The sequence below is a fragment of the Citrus clementina genome, unplaced genomic scaffold (assembly GCF_000493195.1).
Source record: "Citrus clementina cultivar Clemenules unplaced genomic scaffold, Citrus_clementina_v1.0 scaffold_7, whole genome shotgun sequence".
Lineage (NCBI taxonomy): Eukaryota > Viridiplantae > Streptophyta > Magnoliopsida > Sapindales > Rutaceae > Citrus > Citrus x clementina.
Window position 1 is genome coordinate 18615649 of NW_006262075.1, and position 20856 is coordinate 18636504.

General features: G+C 32.5%; 2 protein-coding genes across 2 annotated transcripts; both read right to left on the reverse strand.

The window, feature by feature from the left end:
* Nucleotides 1-451: 451 nt before the first annotated feature.
* On the reverse strand, nt 452-3545 carry LOC18037667 (caffeic acid 3-O-methyltransferase). The gene is made up of 4 exons (XM_006427925.2): nt 3028-3545; nt 2479-2792; nt 1980-2044; nt 452-1878 (listed from the first exon to the last, which is right to left on the reverse strand). Exons 1-4 carry the CDS (start codon nt 3435-3437, stop codon nt 1582-1584), a joined length of 1086 nt encoding a protein of 361 aa, XP_006427988.2. The 5' UTR covers nt 3438-3545; the 3' UTR covers nt 452-1581.
* Nucleotides 3546-16663: 13118 nt separating this feature from the next.
* LOC18037750 (caffeic acid 3-O-methyltransferase) lies at nt 16664-19627 on the reverse strand. The gene is made up of 4 exons (XM_006427926.2): nt 19112-19627; nt 18567-18880; nt 18061-18125; nt 16664-17959 (listed from the first exon to the last, which is right to left on the reverse strand). Exons 1-4 carry the CDS (start codon nt 19519-19521, stop codon nt 17663-17665), a joined length of 1086 nt encoding a protein of 361 aa, XP_006427989.2. The 5' UTR covers nt 19522-19627; the 3' UTR covers nt 16664-17662.
* Between the last annotated feature and the right edge of the window lie 1229 nt (nt 19628-20856).

Sequence of the window (20856 nt, forward strand, 5' to 3'; positions counted from 1 at the left end):
AATTTTCATATTTATATGAGATAATGCTCTTGATCATTTTTATATGTACATCTCATAATAATCTTAATCATTTTTGTATATGTATTGTATAATGCTATTGATTCCTGTCATATTTACATGTCAGAATGACACAATGAATTTAATTTTGAACGGTTATCTTTATGTGATTCCTATCAATAACCATAATGTCATTTGTCTCAGCATACACGTGGACTTACGTCTTCGATAATTTATGGTAGGATGGGCAAAATCGGATTCGGATCAATCCGATCGGATTTCGGATTATTCGGATTAATGAAAAAGTCATTCGAATGTAATCCGAATAAAAATCCGATCCGAATAAAAATTTCGGATCGAATTCGGATTGGATTTTTATTCGGATTCGTTTCGGATCGGTAACATCATATTGAAATCGGATTTGGATATGTTTGAACAGATCAGAAGAATTTGGAGCACCTACAAGTTGCAACACAAATTTGAAATCACACAAATAAAAGAAAAACGCAGCAAGCCAGCAAATGGAGAAAAAAAAGACAGCAAATTGAAAGTGTTTTCATTTTAACATCAATTATTTTGTTGATGTCTTTGGTAACAATTGCCTCCCAAAATTAGGAAACCTAAATCAAGCAGTCAACCTTACAATCACCAAAAAACAAGGAGAATTATCTACAGGGAAAAACAAAATCAGAAGCAATTCAAAAGACCCAAAACTCTACAAGCTTTTCAAAGTCAAGAAACCTATCCACATAAGTTATAACCTCTGCACCTTACAAGTTTTGATGGATCCGACTCCATTAGAAACCCTTGCAATAAGCAAATAAATGCAGCGGCTGAGTTTAAGACTCTTGCATGAGGCTTCGGCTGGTAGCGTGGCAACGGTGCAATTCACGGGCTCAACGGTTGTCGGCTGGGATGCCGTCGGCATGCAGCTGGGGCATCGACGACAGCTGCAGATTTTTTTTTCTCAAAGTGATTGGTTGTGTTCGTGGGTTATGCGGCTGTCGGTTGTGTTTGTGGGTGATGCATCGATTCTTTTCTCTTTTGATTTGGGAATTTAAGGGATTTAGGGCTGTTTTTCAATTTTTATTTCTTATTTATGTTTAAGTTATATATTCTTTTTAATTTTAAGTGCAATCCGATCGGATCGATCCGGATCCGATCCGAACCGAATCAAATCCGATCGGATTGCAAAGTTTCTATCCGATCGGATTGAGAGGTCAATCCCAATCCGATCCGAACATATTCAGATCAGTTCGGATTGGATTGAATTGACCCGAATCCGATCCGATGCCCACCCTTAATTTATGGTGCTTCATTAGGAGAAATTGATCAATAATTTGTTTTAGAACGCGCAAAACGCAATATCAAAATAAGGAGTTGAAGGTAAGCCAAACAAGCCAGGATTATCCAACCTAAGATTTTATTAAGTTACTTTTGCACGCAAGCATTAAGAAGAGTCACTGAAACATGACAAGAAATAGAAGCCGATGCTGGCAAAATAATTAGGACTGGCGTCGGCATTTTATTTTATTTAATTAAATTAGAACCTTTAAATGACCTGTACGCTTGTCAAAGCTCGGATCATTTGTAGAGTTCAACAAGCCAACAGCTGTAACCACGACAGACAAGTTTAACAGCTGTAAATCCAGCTTTTGTCGCCAGAGCCTTCAACTCCTCTACTGTCCTCTCCTTTGCCCCAGGAAATATAGTGTACATTTGTATGTCAAGCAGATAAACAAGCCTGCTTAAAATATCAGTCTCAAGGGACTCTGGTATTAAAGAGTCTACCACAATGACCTTCCCGAATTCTGGAAGAGCATCGTAGCAATTCTTCAGTATCTTCACACATTGGTCATCACTCCAGTCATGAAGTATCAACTGAAGATTTATATGAAAATTAATTTCCTATATTAGTTTCCAGAATTTATGCAGAGTTAACATATATGTTGGCAAGTGGAAAAATTAATTGGAGAACTAACCTTCAGAAAAATAGCTTCTCCTTTAGGCACTTCAACAAACATATCTCCTCCAACATGCTCCACACCTAGAAGCGAAATTAAGAAAAAGGAAAAAGCAAATTATATATAATGTTGTAACTGATAATTAAGCGAAATATATAACTCAAAATAGCACGATTTAAAAAAAAATTACAATATGTAAAGAAAAATATATATCATGTTATTTTATATTTAAATTGAGGGGAAACGACTGTGACACTCGAAAGTTTGGTGAAATGATCATAGAAATCTCATATTTTTGAAATTATAGGCATAAATTTTTTTAGGATAATTCTTTCTTTTTTTTTCTATAATAACCTAACTATTTTTTTACTTTAATAACCTAACTATCTTGCATTTCGGCATAAATATAAAAAAGTGGATCTATATGACCATCTCTAATAAAAATAAAAAAGTTTTTATTATTATTTCACCAAACTACCGAAGCGCCGCTAATTTTTTCTTTTAAATTAATGAATACCTGGATAAGAAGGTGCATCTTTAATGACATGAGGCGAGTCAAAGTTAATACCCCGAATTTGTGGGTATTTAGAAACTAGTAAGCTGAGATTAGCACCTAAACCACCGGCAACATCTACCAATTGGTTTATCTCTTCAAATCCTTTGTAGATTTCAAGAATTTTCTTCATAACTAAAGCCGTATGATTGCTCATTGATTGATTGAAGAGGTTCCGTCTTCTAGCATCTTTCATAGCATACTCAAATGGATTTTTTGTATTATGTGCCTTCATAAAAGGTAGGGTCCCTTCCAATAAACAATCTTTCAAGTGGTACCTATTCAATTCGGGGATATAAAATTTCTTTCACAGATACTGAAATTAAAAAAAAAGAAAAAAGAAAATGAATGGAAATAATGTATATGAAAGATTGAAAATACTCATATGTGAACGTCAGCACAAATTTCGTACGGAAAGATACCCTTTTACAACAATGTAAAGAGTGCTTCACAATGTTATGAAGGAATTTTCATGACTCATGAAAGATGTCGCAGAGAAATTAGAAAACAAACCAAGGATCTACAGAAACTTTCTCCCGAGCTAAGAGGAAAATGGGAGCAAGAGAAACTCCGTCTTCATTTGGAAGCAAATATCTGCAAACGGACGCTAAACCATATACTCCGCAAACATTTCCATCTTTATTTGTGACAAGATTATATGTTAGGAAAGAGTAACTAGCAAGGAGTCGTAACATTCGATCAAGCACTGTTGAGGCTTCTTGGTTATTTGTGGGCAGCTGAGATGCAATCTCAGAAGAAGAAAGCTGAGATGGACTAGCTTTAGCTAAAATCTCTAACACACCAAGCTCGATGATAGCTTTCATGGTCATCGGAAGTAATGAGCTGTGGGCAAGCTCCATGATCAGCATGAAATCTTCCTCATCGTTTGGTGGTTTCATGAGTTGGTCATGGAATGAACTCATCTTAATTCTCGGAGTAGGATATGCTGAAATTAACAAAATGGCAATGGATGATGTTGATGAGCGCTCAGTATATAACTATATAGATACACGTATAGATATATTAGTTATAAATGTAGGTTTTGGTAGCTTTGCCGCTTTTATATATGTAAATAGCCCCACTCATCACAATCATAGTTATGTCATCAACCAATTGAAAACAAACGCATCAGTTTTAACAAGGGAATCATTCACCACTTGTCTTCTAAGTCTTCAATTTAAATGTTTTATCCGACTTTTCAATTCTGCAATGACATTTTCTGTCCCACTCTCGACAGTGATCACAAAGATGGGAAACCTGGGTACCTACTTTTTTTGACTCTGAAATATTATTGCAATTTGCACCAGCTTTGGCTGCATGTCAGTTTCCAAATTGCCTCACCATTCTTTCATATCTGCTTCGAAAAAAGAAAGAAGAGCTTTCAACATCAGTATTTAAAATATATCGTTTTTCTATACTTATCAACAGCTGTAGCACATATCCGCGGGCAGTAGATTTCAAACAAATTCATCAACTAACCATCGATTGTTTTCGCGTTGAATGAGTATTTATTTCCATTTGAAAATATAACCTATTTTCAAAGTAATTGATTATGGTCGTGATTCGTTTAATTTTTCTTTCTTACTTACCGATAGCTTTGGCCCTTGTTGAGGACGCGATAGGTTCCAAATAATCCATCAACCATGTTCTGATAGCTACAGGGAAAACAAAGTATTTGTTACATTGTTAAAATATACCATATTTCATAATAATTGAATGTGATCGTCATTTGAAAATAACTTGTTACCATTATAAGATTATTTGATTTCATAAAAATCAAGCAGAAGCATAGGAACTTACCTCCAACCATAGTTATCAGATTCTCTTAGATACTAAGTTTTATTTTATAATTTTACTTGAATTTTTTCAATCTATCTAACACCACTATTCCGGTGAGTAGATGAAAATATATAGGACTAAGTTGTTAAAATAGGGAGCTTTCAATTTTATTATTTTCTGAAATATGTTCACTTCTTCTCCCATCAAGAAGAATATATATGCAAGGGAAAGAGATGGGCCATAATCGTTTAAATTTTGTTAACCACTGTAACATGTAGAGAGATATTAGGAATAGTGGAAGTTAATATAACTTCTCTTTAAACTGCTCATATATTAAATTTTTAAATTTAAATAAATGTAATAACGATGATAAATAAAATAAGGACAAAAAGTTTAAATTAACTAAAACATAATTACCTAATGGTAATTATTACCACTTAAGGACACAAAAACGTGTCTTACATTCTCACACTTTGTCCACCTCACTACAAACTCATAATCTTTAATTTTCTCTAAATGTTTTAACTTTATACTCAAACTAAAAATTGAAAAACCATGAATCATTGTGGCAAGTTCTTTAAAAACAAGTATTGCCTTCCACGCATTACAATATAGTCTTGTCCTAAAGTGAGTACTTAATGTGGGATATACTTTATGAATAAGCTTCCAAATACTCATTCATGGTCCTTTTTTTATTTTATTTAAATATCTATACATATAGTCGTTGTTTAAACCTTATGTATAAAAATCATATGAGATGACAATTTGATAAATTAAAAATTTAGAGTCAATTGAAAAACTAGTACATAAAACATGGTATCTCACTTACATAAAATTATATAAAAAAATTGCATCCCGTGTTCTCTATATGTTCCTTATACAACTTTACTGGTAATCCCTTCGTCAATGGATCTGTAATCATCTATTTGGTAGTGATATGTTCAATAACCACATTTTGTGATCTAATATGCTCTCTAAGAGCTAAGTACTTAGTGCTGATATGCTTTCTTCAATTTCCACTTTAGTTACTCTTTGCTATAGAAACTTGCTAAAAATTTGTAGTTCTTCTGTGTTCCAAACTTGAATTAGATTGATATCTTCCCAACATTCTTATTGTAAATGCAATGTTAGGGCTTATGCAACCCAAAGCATACATTAAACTCTGCATAAGGAATATTGGTCATCTGTTCCCTTAGAATTTTATTCTCTCGGCACTGCTTTAAACTAAATTTGTCACCTTTGATAATAGGCCATACTAGATGAATAATCTTTCATACGAAATCTCTCAAGAACTTTATTGATAGGTTTCTTGAGATAATCCTAATATCCCTCGGGATCTATCTCTTTGAATTTTTAAACCAATGATATAAGAAGTCTCAGTTATATCTTTCATATCAAATTGTTGTGAGAGAAAATATTTAACCCCATGAAACAAGCCCAAGTCACTTAAAGAAAGCAAAATATCATCTACATATAGGACTAAGAAAATGCTTTTTCTTCCACTGACCTCACGATATATATATTGATCCATAATATTCTCCATGAAACCAAATGAAGAAATTATGTCATGGAACTTTAAATACCACTAACGAGAAGCTTGTTTTAATCTTATGCTTACAAACTAAGTGACTATTTTCACTTAAGATGAGCCCTTCTAATTGTTTTGTGTAAACCTCTTCCTTTAGATCTCCATTGAGGAAAGTGGTTTTGAAGTCCATTTGATGTAATTCCGTATCAAAATAAGCCACCAAATGCCATGATTATCCAAAAGGAATCTTTATTAGAGACTAGAGAGAAAGTTTCATGATAATCAATCTTTCTTGTTGAGTGAATCCATTGGCTACAAGTCAAGTTTTATATCTTTTGATATTGCATGAGGAATTTCTTTTGGTTTTAAAAACCCATTTATAGCCAATGGCTTTTGCTTTTTTAGGCAATTCTACAATATGCTAAGCTTAGTTATTAGCCATTGAATCCATCTTATCATTTATGACATTATGCCATAACATGGATTTACTACAACTCATGGCCTGTAAAAATATAGTAGGGCACCTTCAGCACTAATGTCAATGTTAGATTCTTATAAGTATACAATATAATCAGAAGTAATTGCAAGTTTTCTCATCCTTGTAGATCTCCTTAATGTTACATCAACATCATTTTGAAGAGGATTTTCGATAACTGTATCCTCAGGATTGCTTTCTACGTGATGTGACACTTCAAGAATTAGTTATTGATAATCTTGTAAATATTGGTGATTATCTTGAATTACAACTAATTTTCGTGAAGATTCAAGAGTAGATTCTGTACTTGGATCTCGCTCAAAACTAAGTTTTGAGATTGACTAGTCCTATTATTTGTATCACTCTCTAGAAAATGTGCATTTCATGCTTTTACAATTTTAGAATTATGGGATGGTTAATAGAATCTATACCCCTTAGACCTTTCGTATAGCCAATGAAAAAACTATTAACTGTCCTAGGTCTAACTTTTTCTCTTGTGGTTTGTATACTCTAACTTCAGCGGGACAACACCATTCATGCACATGTCTTAAACTAGGTTTCCAACCTTTTCATAATTCAGAAGGTGTTTTAGGAGCAACTTTTGGTGGAACTCTATTTAACACATATACAATAGTTTTTAGAGCTTCACTCCACAAGAATAATGGGAGACTGAAGTTGCATATCATACTCAAGACCATGTACATTAATGTTTGGTTTTATTTTTCTGCTACACCATTTTGATACGGCATGCATGACATTATGTATTGAGCAACAATGCCTTCTTAATTTAGAAACCTAACAAATGGGCCTGGTTTTTATCCTTATCCCATGTACCAACCATAATATTCTCCACCTCTATTTAATCTATTGATTTTAATTTATTTTCCTAATTGTTTCTCTATTTCTACTTTCAAATTTTAGAAGCATCTAATGCTTCACCTTTATCATAAAAAAAGTAGAGACACGTATAACATGAATAATCGTCAATAAAGGAGATAAAGTATTTCATACCATTTAAGCACACTTCTAGACATGGGCCACAAATATAAGTGTGCGTAATTTTAGAACTCCTTGTGCCACCTTTCTTGGTCTTATTGGTATGCTTTCCCTTAAAGCAGTCCACAAAAGTACAAAGATTAATAAAGTCAAGAGTCTTAAGGATGCCGTCCTTTATTAATCTTTTAATTCGCTCGATGAGAGTATGACCTAATCCCCTATGCCATAACATAGAGGATTTTTCATTTAAAACCTCTCTTTGTACTAATATTCCCATGCAAAGTCATAAGGTTATAATCAAAAATAGGATTTAAATAAAGTTTAAACAAACTATCATCTAATATTCCATCACTAATAACAATAGAGTCTTTAAACAAATGAAAAGATATCTAAATGAAATTAAAAGTAAAACCAAGAGGTAAAAGTCTTGAAACAGATAAGGATTCTAGAAAATAATAAAATATAAAAGGTTTTCCCAAGGTCTAAGACAAAGCCATAATTAAGACCAAGTCTGTAGGTCCCCTTAACTTTAACATATGGAGGCATTTTATTTCTTGAATAGATTATACATTAATTGTTCATCGGTTTCCTTTGGTTTAAGAAACCTGCATGGTATTAGCAACAATGATAGTAGAACCAGAGTCAATTCACCAAGTATTTTGAGAAATTTGAACCATATTAGATTTGTAACACGCTAGAGATATATAATTACCTTTCTTTTTAAGCCAAGTCTTGCATTTGGGGCAAGCCTTCTTCATGCGCCTTTTCCTTTTAGAAAAAAAGCACTTAACAACATCCTTGTTGATTTGATTAGAGACGTTTTTCCTTTTCTTTTCCCCTTTGTCATTTTTCTTTCCATGAGTCAATATATGATACTTTCCATCTTTTCCTGATTCAGCCTTTCCTCCTTTTGCACAGACAAAGGCAAAAGTTCATTGATAGACTACTTTTTATTTTATTTTATATGTGTTATAGGAGATTCTGAAAGGTCCATATTCATATAGGTGTGAATTAATGATAAAGTGAACTAAAAAAAACTCAGAAATGTCAATTTCTAAAGACTTGAGTTGAGCAACTATATCTGTCATTTCCATAATGTGCCCATGGATGGCTTTGGTGCCTTTGAATTAAAGTAATTTGTACTCAAAACATGTGCATAATTGTAGGTTTTCAGAAGTTTATAATTCATGAAGGGATGCTGTGATATTAGACCAGCAAGAGGAGGAAAGAATATAGCCACAAAAGAAGTTAAACACAACCGAGAACAGTGCAGTGTTCTAACCGTTGTTAGAGCAACCATTGCTATAGCAATCCTGGAGCACTGAGGGAGAAAACTTAGCATGGGTCAGTTGCAGAATTGCGATATGCAGTTTTCTAATTTAACTCATGCACACCCGAGACTTTTGTTTACCCTAGTTTTTAGTTATAAAAGGAGGCGCGAACCACATAAAACTGCGGTAAGGACTTATCATTAAACACATTAGAGAGAAAAAGAAGAAGAAGATCAGAATTCAAGAGGACAGCTTTAGCAGCATTGAAAAAACCCGCAAAGTTATTTGGATTTACTTTTTGCCGTTCTCAACTTATACATTTCTTCTTTCTTTAATTGATCTAATGTATCCCGTGAACAATATGTTGATGTTTGTTTATCTCTTTCAGAATATGAACTAGATTTGCTTATAGTTGAGTGACAAATAATTTAATGGGTTCTTGACTGTTCTTATGAGTTGCTATGTCATTACTGTAATAATACTCAATATTTTATTCTAAGAAAATATTAATTTTGTATTATATTATTAATAATAATGTTTCATTTGTGTTGCTCTTAATAATAATTTTTTATTTACTTAATTAAAATTAAAATTAATAAAAAAATTATTTACATAATTAAGAATATTAATATTCATTATTAATTTACAAATATAATAAAATAAATATTTTATTTTTTAAATCTATTTTTATTAATTTTATAATTAAAAAATATAACATTTAAATAAGGATAAAATTATAATTTAAAATCATTTATTCCCAATTTCATGTTCTGATTATAGTGTAAGTAAACAACTTACTCCAACTCTCACTCCAACTCCTAATTTCAGGATTTATACTCTTCAAAATTCCCACTCCAATTTAAAATGTAAACACATCATTAATCCCGTAGGAAAATCCCCCGAACACATAAGATTTTCAAGAGAAAGAAAAGTATGAATGGATACAAGCGTGCACACTGCACAAGATAAATTACCGTGGGAAAATAAAGTGAGAAAGTCCCAGTAAGATGGCAAATTGCTGGTCTAGAACAAGATTTTTTAAGCCCAGGCCAAAATTTATGTTGTTGATAATAGACCGAACCCCTGTACTAGCCCATCCAAGTTCTTGGGCTTCCATTAATTTTTAAATAAATTTTTAATATAGCCAAAAGTAAAAAAAAAACTTAAATTAAAAATAATTATTTATACATAATACATAAAATACTTACAACACAATATAATAAACTATAAATAATAATTAAAAATTATAACTATATAAATAATAAATTAATTTTTAATTTATAAATTATAAAGCCCGAAATTCCATAAGCCTGTAACTGTACCCTTTCACAGTAAACTTTAAAAATTTTGATTCATGTCTATGCCCTAATGTGACTTTTTGGTCCATCCCAGTCCTAAGGGCACGCTATTGGTTGTTATTGTTATAAGTCAATTGAAGCCGGTGAATGGAAATAATTAGGGACAATTTCTGACGTAACATGATATTATGATGCTGGGTGACAATAAATAACAATCAGTTTTAAGAGGCACATTAATTGGCGTATCGTCCTTTTCATTATTAACAGATTGACGACTTAGATAGTATGTGGTATTGGGACCATTTAAAATATGAGTAATGATATAGGAATAAGTTTTTGTATAAATTTATTTTGTATAAATTGACATGATATGATAAAATTAGTTGAATTAAATTTCACTTGGTCTACATAATTTATTTATATGATTTTATATTTTCATTCAATCAATGAATTAATGCCACATCAACTTGTATAAGATAAATTTATATAAGAGTTTTTGACAATGTTATCACTCTTAAAATATTAATTATGTGGTGCGAAGATGAGATTTGAATAATTTGATTGCTTTGAATTTATCAATAAAAATTTTTTTAAGCCACTTCATTATTTTTTTTCCAATTTTTTTAACTTGCTTATTAATTCTTTTGAGTTCTAAAAATGTTCTCATTCATAAACATGAGATCTACATTATATTGAAAAAAATTTGTGTGGGAGAAATAAATTACCTCAGCATCAATTGTCATTTGACATAATATTCAATTGATTTCATAATAAAACTCATAAATTTTTTATTATTTAATTTATGAGTCCCACTAATAAGATCCTTTAAACCTACTGACTAATAGGTCGTTTTAAGAGGCACAATTAATCTGCATATTGTAATTTTCACACATAATAGATTGACTAACTAGATATCATGATGTTGAGACCATTTATAATATTAATTACTTGATGTGAAGAATATGTTTGATTGCTCTAAAGTTATCAATGAAAAATATTTGTTTAAGGCACTTTCTTTCTTCTTTTCCAATTTTTTTTCTAGTCACTATTTTTCATTATTTTAAAAATATATCCATTCATAAATGTGAGATATACAATATATCAAGAAACATTTATATAGAACAAGTATACTTCCTCAACATTAAAAACCTATCATTTAGCTTAATGTTGATGAATTTCATGATAAGACTCATAATTTTTTATTATTTAATTTATGGATTTCTCTATCATGATCAATCCAACCTACCTAATAATAGGTTATTTTAGTGCACATTTACATCCCATAATATTCTCGATTCTTGTTACTTGCATAAGTCGTGATGGTTTTGAGCTCTGTAATATATGCATCCCGTACTGTTATTGATCATTTTCATGTGTGTCGATCATATAATGGACTTATTATATACATCACGTAATTATTATATACATCAAAATAATGATCTTAATTCTTTTAATATATAATGGTGTTCATTCCCATCAAACGCTTATTTAATACCTCTTATTTGATTTAAGTGTCTATTTACACTTTATAATTTAAAGAATATCTTAAAAACATCCCCGTTGTTAAATAATTGACATTTATACCCTTATTTTTCTTTACTTTTATAATATTATTGTTACTACAATTTTAAAGTAATATTTAATACCTTTGCAATGATCTTGCAAATAATTATTTAAATAACAAGATGCTTAAAATATTATCTGAGAAGCTAATTAAGAATCTGAACATGAACACATAAATGATCAAACCAGAATTTACCAAAACAACATACAAATCAGCAAGGAATCACAAGACACAATCAATTACGTGGTTAAGGTAATTTTCATTTACTAACATCCACGAGAGGAACAAACTGATTAGCTTTATTAATTGATTCAAGTTTCTTTACAAAGAGATTTTCAAAGCAAGATTCAAGGAATAAGAGAACTCTCTTCTCTCAAGCTATCTCCCTCTCTTGAATTCTCTAGGTCTCTCTATTTGTTGCACCATAATCAGTTGTGTTAACAGCTTATAACAAACCCAGAAGCTTGATAGTATTGCACATGAGAAGCATGTGTAATGACGACCTCTTAACAACCTTTATATGTCACTGGTCGAGTTTCATTAAGCCCAAAATGGCAAAGCTTATTGTCTTTTAATTAAGCAAAATTAAATCTCAATGAAACACAGATTAGCTGGTTGTTTTGTTTAAGTCATTAACCACCAAAACACATTCCATTCTTGTCGTTTTGTCAACACTTGATTTGTTTCACTTGTACTTAACAAATCTCTACCTTAAAAAAATCAAAACCTGTTTAGATTTTCTGCTCTTCCCTCTGCAACTTCAAATATTGCACAAACCAGCCTTGTTCATGCAAACCTTGAACTTAGATATGATTTACCTTCGTAAGCATGTCTGCAGGGTTGCCGTCAGTATGAACCTTCTCCATTTTTATCACTGCTTTGGACACTTCATTCCTTATAAAGTGTGTAATTTGACATCACCACGCTTGGTTCTCTCATGATGAACTGGATTTTTACTCAAGTAATTTCACTTGATCTGTCACAGTGGATATCAATATTCTTTTGAAGCATCCCAACTTAGCCAACATTCCTTTGAGCCATAAAGTTTCCTTGACTGCATCTGTAGCTTTAGTGTATTCAGCCTCTATTGTTGACATAAAAATAACATGTTGGAGACCTGTTTTCCAGTTTATAATGCAGGCATTCAACATGAATCTATACCCTGTTAAGGACCTTCTCCTATCATAATTACCAACAAAATCTGAGTCCATATGACCCCATAATCCACCATTTATTCCATTTGATCTGCCATACAGTAGTCCATTTTTTATAGTACTATTTAAGTACATCAATATCTATTTGATTGCTTTCCAATGCTCCTTACTAGATGCTGAACATATATCTGCTTGCAATGCTTAGAGCACCTGAAATATCAAGTCTTGTTAGGACCATAGCATACATCATGCACCCTACAGCATTGGCATAAGGAATATTTACCATTTCAGCCCCTTTCTTTATCTGTTTTAGGGTATTGCTGATTTGATAGTATGAAGTGAGATGGCAATGGTTTTATGACAGATTTACAGTGTTGCATCCCAAAGGTGCTAAGCACTTATTGTAAATATTTCTCTTGTGAGAGAAAAATTGTTCCCTCTCTTCTGTTTCTCATTATCTTCGTACCTAAGATCTTCTTTGCATGTCCTAAGTTTTTCATATCAAACTCTGAATTGAGCAGCAGCTTTAAGGCTTCAATTTCACTTCTCTGTTTACAAGCTATCAATATATCATCCACGTACAGCAGCAAGTATATATAAAGATTAGTTTTCGATGACTTGTAGTAAACATAACAATTAAAACAGCATCTAACGAATCTATGAGAAATCATGAACTCATCATACCTGAGATACTACTGCCTAGGGAATTGTTTTGACCCATACAATGATTTGTTCAACAAACATGCATAATTAGTACTCTTTAGATCCACATACCCCCCTGGTTGAATCATCAAAATCTCTTTTTATAGCCTTCCATGCAAGAAAGGAGTTTTAATATCAAGTTGATCAAGCTCCATGTCATGAACTGTTGTCAAAGCTAACAACACCCTTACTGAAGCATGTCTGACTACAAGTGGGAAACCTTTCTTAAAATTAACCATTTCCTTTTGAGCATATCCTTTAGCTAATAGCTAGCCTTAAATCTTCTAGGTTCAATAGTGGTTAGACCATCAATTAGAAGTTTACTAAACTTCATTATTCATCACAACTAATGGAGAAAGGAAGATAAAGCTCACAACAAATAAATATACATAGTGACAGCACCAATTGAATAGCACCATAAACCAATCATAGAGACATTTCCATCAACCCATACCTAGTGACAGTACCAATTGAACGGCACCATAAACCAATCATAGAGACATTTCCATCAACCCACAAGTAATCAATCACAGCCTTCAGATCATCTTTCTGAAAAACAAGCAATCAACTTCAGATGGACCTTAATTACAAGAATAAAGGTCAACAAGATAGATAATTGATCTCATAAATGATTTTTTCCCTTTAAAAATTAAAATTTTAAAAAAAATTCCCAGATGTGTAATTTTTTCCCACTAGTTAACCAACCACTTACTTTATTCCATCCTAGAGTAACATACTCTCCTGCACAGAGCCCAGATCCTGAAAAAATCAAAAGTGAAAATGGTAATATTTTAAGGCGGTAATATTATTGGAGCTTCACTAGCATCAGCCTTGTAGATACTGCCAAAGATCAAGATATACTGCTAATTACTATTCTGTAACTAGTGCTCAAGTGCATCATTTGTAGATAAAAAAGCAATGAAGCCTGTTGAATTCTTGAAATTACAATAAAGTTTACAATTCATCTTCAAAGCACAAAGTTCCAAATTGTATCTTGGAAGAAATATGTGTAAGCCTTTGACATAATTTTACTCCATCTATCTTTTAAAATCACAAAAGTAAATTTCATTATTCATTGATTATTCAATTGGAATATAATTTCAATAAGCCAAATTCATATAAAATATAAAATATAGATTTAGATTCTCACAATCCTTGAATCTCCTGTAAGTTTACACAACCCAGTCCTTCAAAAAGCAAAGCAACATTATGTCAACATAAATTGAACAATATGTGACAGATGAATTGTACACCTAGACTAAGCATAAGCAAGATTAAATACAACACCTCATTAAGCTTTGCTTTCCGAATGAATATAATAAGCTTCATATTCCTTGGCTCCTCATAGGTAGAAATGGCCTGCAATAATTAAAGCGCCAAGATTGATTCAGGCTTTTTATCAAACACTTGGAGGGAATACAAAAATAATAACTATATCCCCAATTCGAAGATGGTGAACATACGGCTACATGCATGTGATTTGCCCCACTCGAGAATAAAGCCTATGTCATTTTGTAGTTCTAAGATTCGGTAATGTCAATCAAAAAGTAAATTTAACCAATGAAATTAAAAAAAAAAAATTCCATGACAGTGTACGAGTTTCAGAAGTACACCTCTAGGGTTTCTAACTTCTCTTCTAGGGTTCGAACAATAATTACCTGTATCAGTCGGACAATCAGGTTCTAACGTGCTCAATTGATGGTGGGTTCCCAGTTTAGGTTTTGAATTTGAGGGTGGCAACACGTGTTCGGTGGGTTCTCCATACTAAAGGGTTTGGGTTATCAAAATCGACGGTGTTTAAAGGTGGTGCAAGGATTTCAAGCGATGGGTTTGCTGTGAGAATGAGAGAAGAGTGTGTTTGGATTTCGCTTTAACACTTGTACAAACTAAAAATATCGATATGAAATTAATAGGGTTTGTGTCTTTCATTTGTTTAATTTATTTTTCCCTAAACGCTGTCGTTTGAATAATCTAAGAAATGACAACATTTCCCTTTATTTTTTGTAATAAAATATTTTTCAAAACAAAGTCGAACCCGCGCAATTGAAGTAAAAATAAAAGAATCAGTTATACAGTTTTTATAGTTAAATAATTTACTATAAGTTTATCGTAGGTTTTTGATAGATAATTTTCTATCACAACTATATCATAAATGCATGACAAAAAAAAAATAAAAAAAATCTATCATGTGTTTATCATTGTAGGCCTCTAGACTAAAAATCATCACACAGGGACAGTCATGGTAGTTGTTTTTCCTCATAGTGCAAGGGCTGCCTCAAGCATATTCATTTATAACCCAAGACTTATTTTAAATCGTGAAACAAACTGCTTAACATTTTAACTCTCTCTCTCTCTCTCTCCCCTTCAACTCTCTCACTCTCTCTTCTCCATGTTCTTCTACTCTCTTACTTTTGCTTTCGTTCTTTTCGCTCTATCTCTTTTTGTTTCTTTCTTTTTAATTTGGTCTGTTCCCTTAAATCCTTCACATCTCTATTGTTAACTAAATTAAGTAATGTAAATTATATAAGCAAAGAAGATTAAAAATAAAACATGAACTATGTTGGGCTTAAAGATGAAAACAAAAACATAAGGGTTTTGGGTCTTAAATTTAGATCATTCCAATTGGGCTCATGGGCTTTTATACGAAATGTGAAAACACTCGGTATATGAATTGAACTCTAGTACTGTGAATGCAATTTAAAGGCCTATGTTTAAACAAGAGAACAAAACTTAACAAAGATAAATAATCAAATATAATATTTTTTATTTTTTCATAATAAATTGATATAATGATCCTGATAATTTTCATATTTATATGAGATAATGCTCTTGATCATTTTTATATGTACATCTCATAATAATCTTAATCATTTTTGTATATGTATTGTATAATGCTATTGATTCCTGTCATATTTACATGTCACAATGACACAATGAATTTAATTTTGAACGGTTATCTTTATGTGATTCCTATCAATAACCATAATGTCATTTGTCTCAGCATACACGTGGACTTATGTCTTCGATAATTTATGGTAGGATGGGCAAAATCAGATTCGGATCAATCCGATTGGATTTCGGATTGTTCGGATTAATGAAAAAGTCATTCGAATGTAATCCGAATAAAAATCCGATCCGAATAAAAATTTCGGATCAGATTCGGATTGGATTTTTATTCGGATTCGTTTCGGATCGGTAACATCATATTGAAATCGGATTTGGATATGTTTGAACAGATCAGAAGAATTTGGAGCACCTACAAGTTGCAACACAAATTTGAAATCACACAAATAAAAGAAAAACGCAGCAAGCCAGCAAATGGAGAAAAAAAAGACAGCAAATTGAAAGTGTTTTCATTTTAACATCAATTATTTTGTTGATGTCTTTGGTAACAATTGCCTCCCAAAATTAGGAAACCTAAATCATGCAGTCAACCTTACAATCACCAAAAAACAAGGAGAATTATCTACAGGGAAAAACAAAATCAGAAGCAATTCAAAAGACCCAAAACTCTACAAGCTTTTCAAAGTCAAGGAACCTATCCTCATAAGTTATAACCTTTGCACCTTACAAGTTTTGATGGATCCGACTCCATTAGAAACCCTTGCAATAAGCAAATAAATGCAACGGCTGGGTTTAAGACTCTTGCATGAGGCTTCGGCTGGTAGCGTGGCAACGGTGCAATTCACGGGCTCAACGGTTGTCGGCTGGGATGCCGTCGGCATGCAGCTGGGGCATCGACGACAGCTGCAGATTTTTTTTTCTCAAAGTGATTGGTTGTGTTCGTGGGTGATGCGGCTGTCGGTTGTGTTCGTGGGTGATGCATCGATTCTTTTATCTTTTGATTTGGGAATTTAAGGGATTTAGGGCTGTTTTTCAATTTTTATTTCTTATTTATGTTTAAGTTATATATTCTTTTTAATTTCAAGTGCAATCCGATCGGATCGATCCGAATCCGATCCGAACCGAATCAAATCCGATCGGATTGCAAAGTTTCTATCCGATCGGATTGAGAGGTCAATCCCAATCCGATCCGAACATATTCAGATCAGTTCGGATTGGATTGAATTGACCCGAATCCGATCCGATGCCCACCCCTAATTTATGGTGCTTCATTAGGAGAAATTGATCAATAATTTGTTTCAGCACGCGCAAAACGCAATATCAAAATAAGGAGTTGAAGGTAAGCCAAACAAGCCAGGATTATCCAACCTAAGATTTTATTAAGTTACTTTTGCACGCAAGCATTAAGAAGAGTCACTGAAACATGACAAGAAATAGAAGCCGATGCTGGCAAAATAATTAGGACTGGCGTCGGCATTTTATTTTATTTAATTAAATTAGAACCTTGAAATGACCTGTACGCTTGTCAAAGCTCGGATCATTTGTAGAGTTCAACAAGCCAACAGCTGTAACCACGACAGACAAGTTTAACAACTGTAAATCCAGCTTTTGTCGCCAGAGCCTTCAACTCCTCTACTGTCCTCTCCTTTGCCCCAGGAATAACAGTGTACATTTGTATGTCAAGCAGATAAACAAACCTGCTTAAAATATCAGTCTCAAGGGACTCTGGTATTAAAGAGTCTACCACAATGACCTTCCCGAATTCTGGAAGAGCATCGTAGCAATTCTTCAGTATCTTCACACATTGGTCATCACTCCAGTCATGAAGTATCCACTGAAGATTTATATGAAAATTAATTTCCTATATTAGTTTCCAGAATTTATGCAGAGTTAACATATATGTTGGCAAGTGGAAAAATTAATTGGAGAACTAACCTTCAGGAAAATAGCTTCTCCTTTAGGCACTTCAACAAACATATCTCCTCCAACATGCTCCACACCTACAAGCGAAATTAAGAAAAAGGAAAAAGCAAAAAGCAAATTATATATAATATTTTAACTGATAATTAAGCGAAATATATAACTCAAAATAGCACGATTTTTAAAAAAATTACAATATGTAAAGAAAAATATATATCATGTTATTTTATATTTAAATTGAGGGGAAACGACAGTGACACTCGAAGGTTTGGTGAAATAATCATAGAAATCTCATATTTTTGAAATTATAGACATAAATTTTTTTAAAGATAATTCTTTTTTTTTTTTTTATAATAACCTAACTATTTTTTTACTGTAATAACCTAACTATCTTTCATTTTGGCATAAATATAAAAAAGTGGATCTATATGAATATCTTTAATAAAATTAAATTTTTTTTTATGATTATTTCACCAAACTACCGAAGCGCCACTAATTTTTTCTTTTAAATTAATGAATACCTTGATAAGAAGGTGCATCTTTAATGACATGAGGCAAGTCAAAGTTAATACCCCGAATTTGTGGGTATTTAGAAACTAGTAAGCTGAGATTAGCACCTAAACCACCGGCAACATCTACCAATTGGTTTATCTCTTCAAATCCTTTGTAGATTTCAAGAATTTTCTTCATAACTAAAGCCGTATGATTGCGCATTGATTGATTGAAGAGGTTCCGTCTTCTAGCATCTTTCATAGCATACTCAAATGGATTTTTTGCATTATGTGCCTTCATAAAAGGCAGGGTCCCTTCCAATAAACAATCTTTCAAGTGGTACCTATTCAATTCGGGGATATAAAATTTCTTTCACAGATACTGAAATTTAAAAAAAAAAAGAAAATGAATGGAAATAATGTATATGAAAGATTGAAAATACTCGTATGTGAACGTCAGCACAAATTTCGTGCGGAAAGATACCCTTTTACAACAATGTAAAGAGTGCTTCACAATGTTATAAAGGAATTTTCATGACTCATGAAAGATGTCGCAGAGAAATTAGAAAACAAACCCAGGATCTACAGAAACTTTGTCCTGAGCTAAGAGGAAAATGGGAGCAAGAGAAACTCCGTCTTCATTTGGAAGCAAATATCTGCAAACGGACGCTAAACCATATACTCTGAAAACATTTCCATCTTTATTTGTGACAAGATTATATGTTAGGAAAGAGTAACTAGCAAGGAGTCGTAACATTCGATCAAGTACTGTTGAGGCTTCTTGGTTATTTGTGGGCAGCTGAGATGCAATCTCAGAAGAAGAAAGCTGAGATGGACTAGCTTTAGCTAAAATCTCTAACACACCAAGCTCGATGATAGCTTTCATGGTCATCGGAAGTAATGAGCTGTGGGCAAGCTCCATGATCAGCATGAAATCTTCCTCATCGTTTGGTGGTTTCATGAGTTGGTCATGGAATGAATTCATCTTAATTCTCGGAGTAGGATATGCTGAAATTAACAAAATGGCAATGGATGATGTTGATGAGCGCTCAGTATATAACTATATATATACACGTATAGATATATTAGTTATAAATGTAGGTTTTGTAGCTTTGCCGCTTTTATATATGTAAATAGCCCCACTCATCACAATCATAGTTATGTCATCAACCAATTGAAAACAAACGCATCAGTGTTAACAAGGCAAGGAAAAAAATTCACCACTTGTCTTCTAAGTCTTCAATTTAAATGTTTCATCCGACTTTTCAATTCTGCAATGACATTTTCTCTCCCACTCTCGACAGTGATCACAAAGATGGGAAGCCTACTTTTATATATGTAAATAGCCCCACTCATCACAATCATAGTTATGTCATCAACCAATTGAAAACAAACGCATCAGTGTTAACAAGGCAAGGAAAAAAATTCACCACTTGTCTTCTAAGTCTTCAATTTAAATGTTTCATCCGACTTTTCAATTCTGCAATGACATTTTCTCTCCCACTCTCGACAGTGATCACAAAGATGGGAAGCCTACTTTTTTTGACTCTGAAATATTATTGCAATTTGCACCAGCTTTGGCCCACAGGGGGGCATTGGCTGCGTGTCAGTTTCCAAATTGCTTCACGATTCTTTCATATCTGCTTGGAAAAAAGAAAGAGGAGCTTTCAGCATCAGTATTTAAAATATATCGTTTTTCTATACTTATCAACAGCTGTAGCCCATATCCGCCGGGCAGTAGATTTCAAACAGATTCATCAACTTACCATCGATTGTTTTCGCGTTGAATGAGTATTTATTTCCATTTGAAAATATAACCTATTTTCAAAGTAATTGATTACGGTCGTGATTCGTTTAATTTTTCTTTCTTACTTACCGATAGCTTTGGCCCTTGTTGAGGACGTGTTAGGTTCCAAATAATCCATCAACCATGTTCTGATAGCTACAGGGAAAACAAAGTATTTGTTACCTTATTAAAATATGCCATATTTCATAATAATTGAATGTGATCGTCATTTGAAAATAACTTGTTATCATTATAAGATTATTTGATTTCATAAAAATCAAGCAGAAGCATAGGAACTTACCTCCAACCATAGTTATCATATTCTCTTAGATACTAAGTTTTATTTTATAATTTTACTTGAATTTTTTTCAATCTATCTAACACAACTATTCCTGTGAGTAGATGAAATATATAGGATTAAGTTGTTAAACTAGGGAGCTTTCATTTTTATTATTTTCTGAAATATGTTCACTTCTTCTCCCATCAAGAAGATATATATGCAGGGAAAGAGATGGGCCATAATCGTTTAATTTT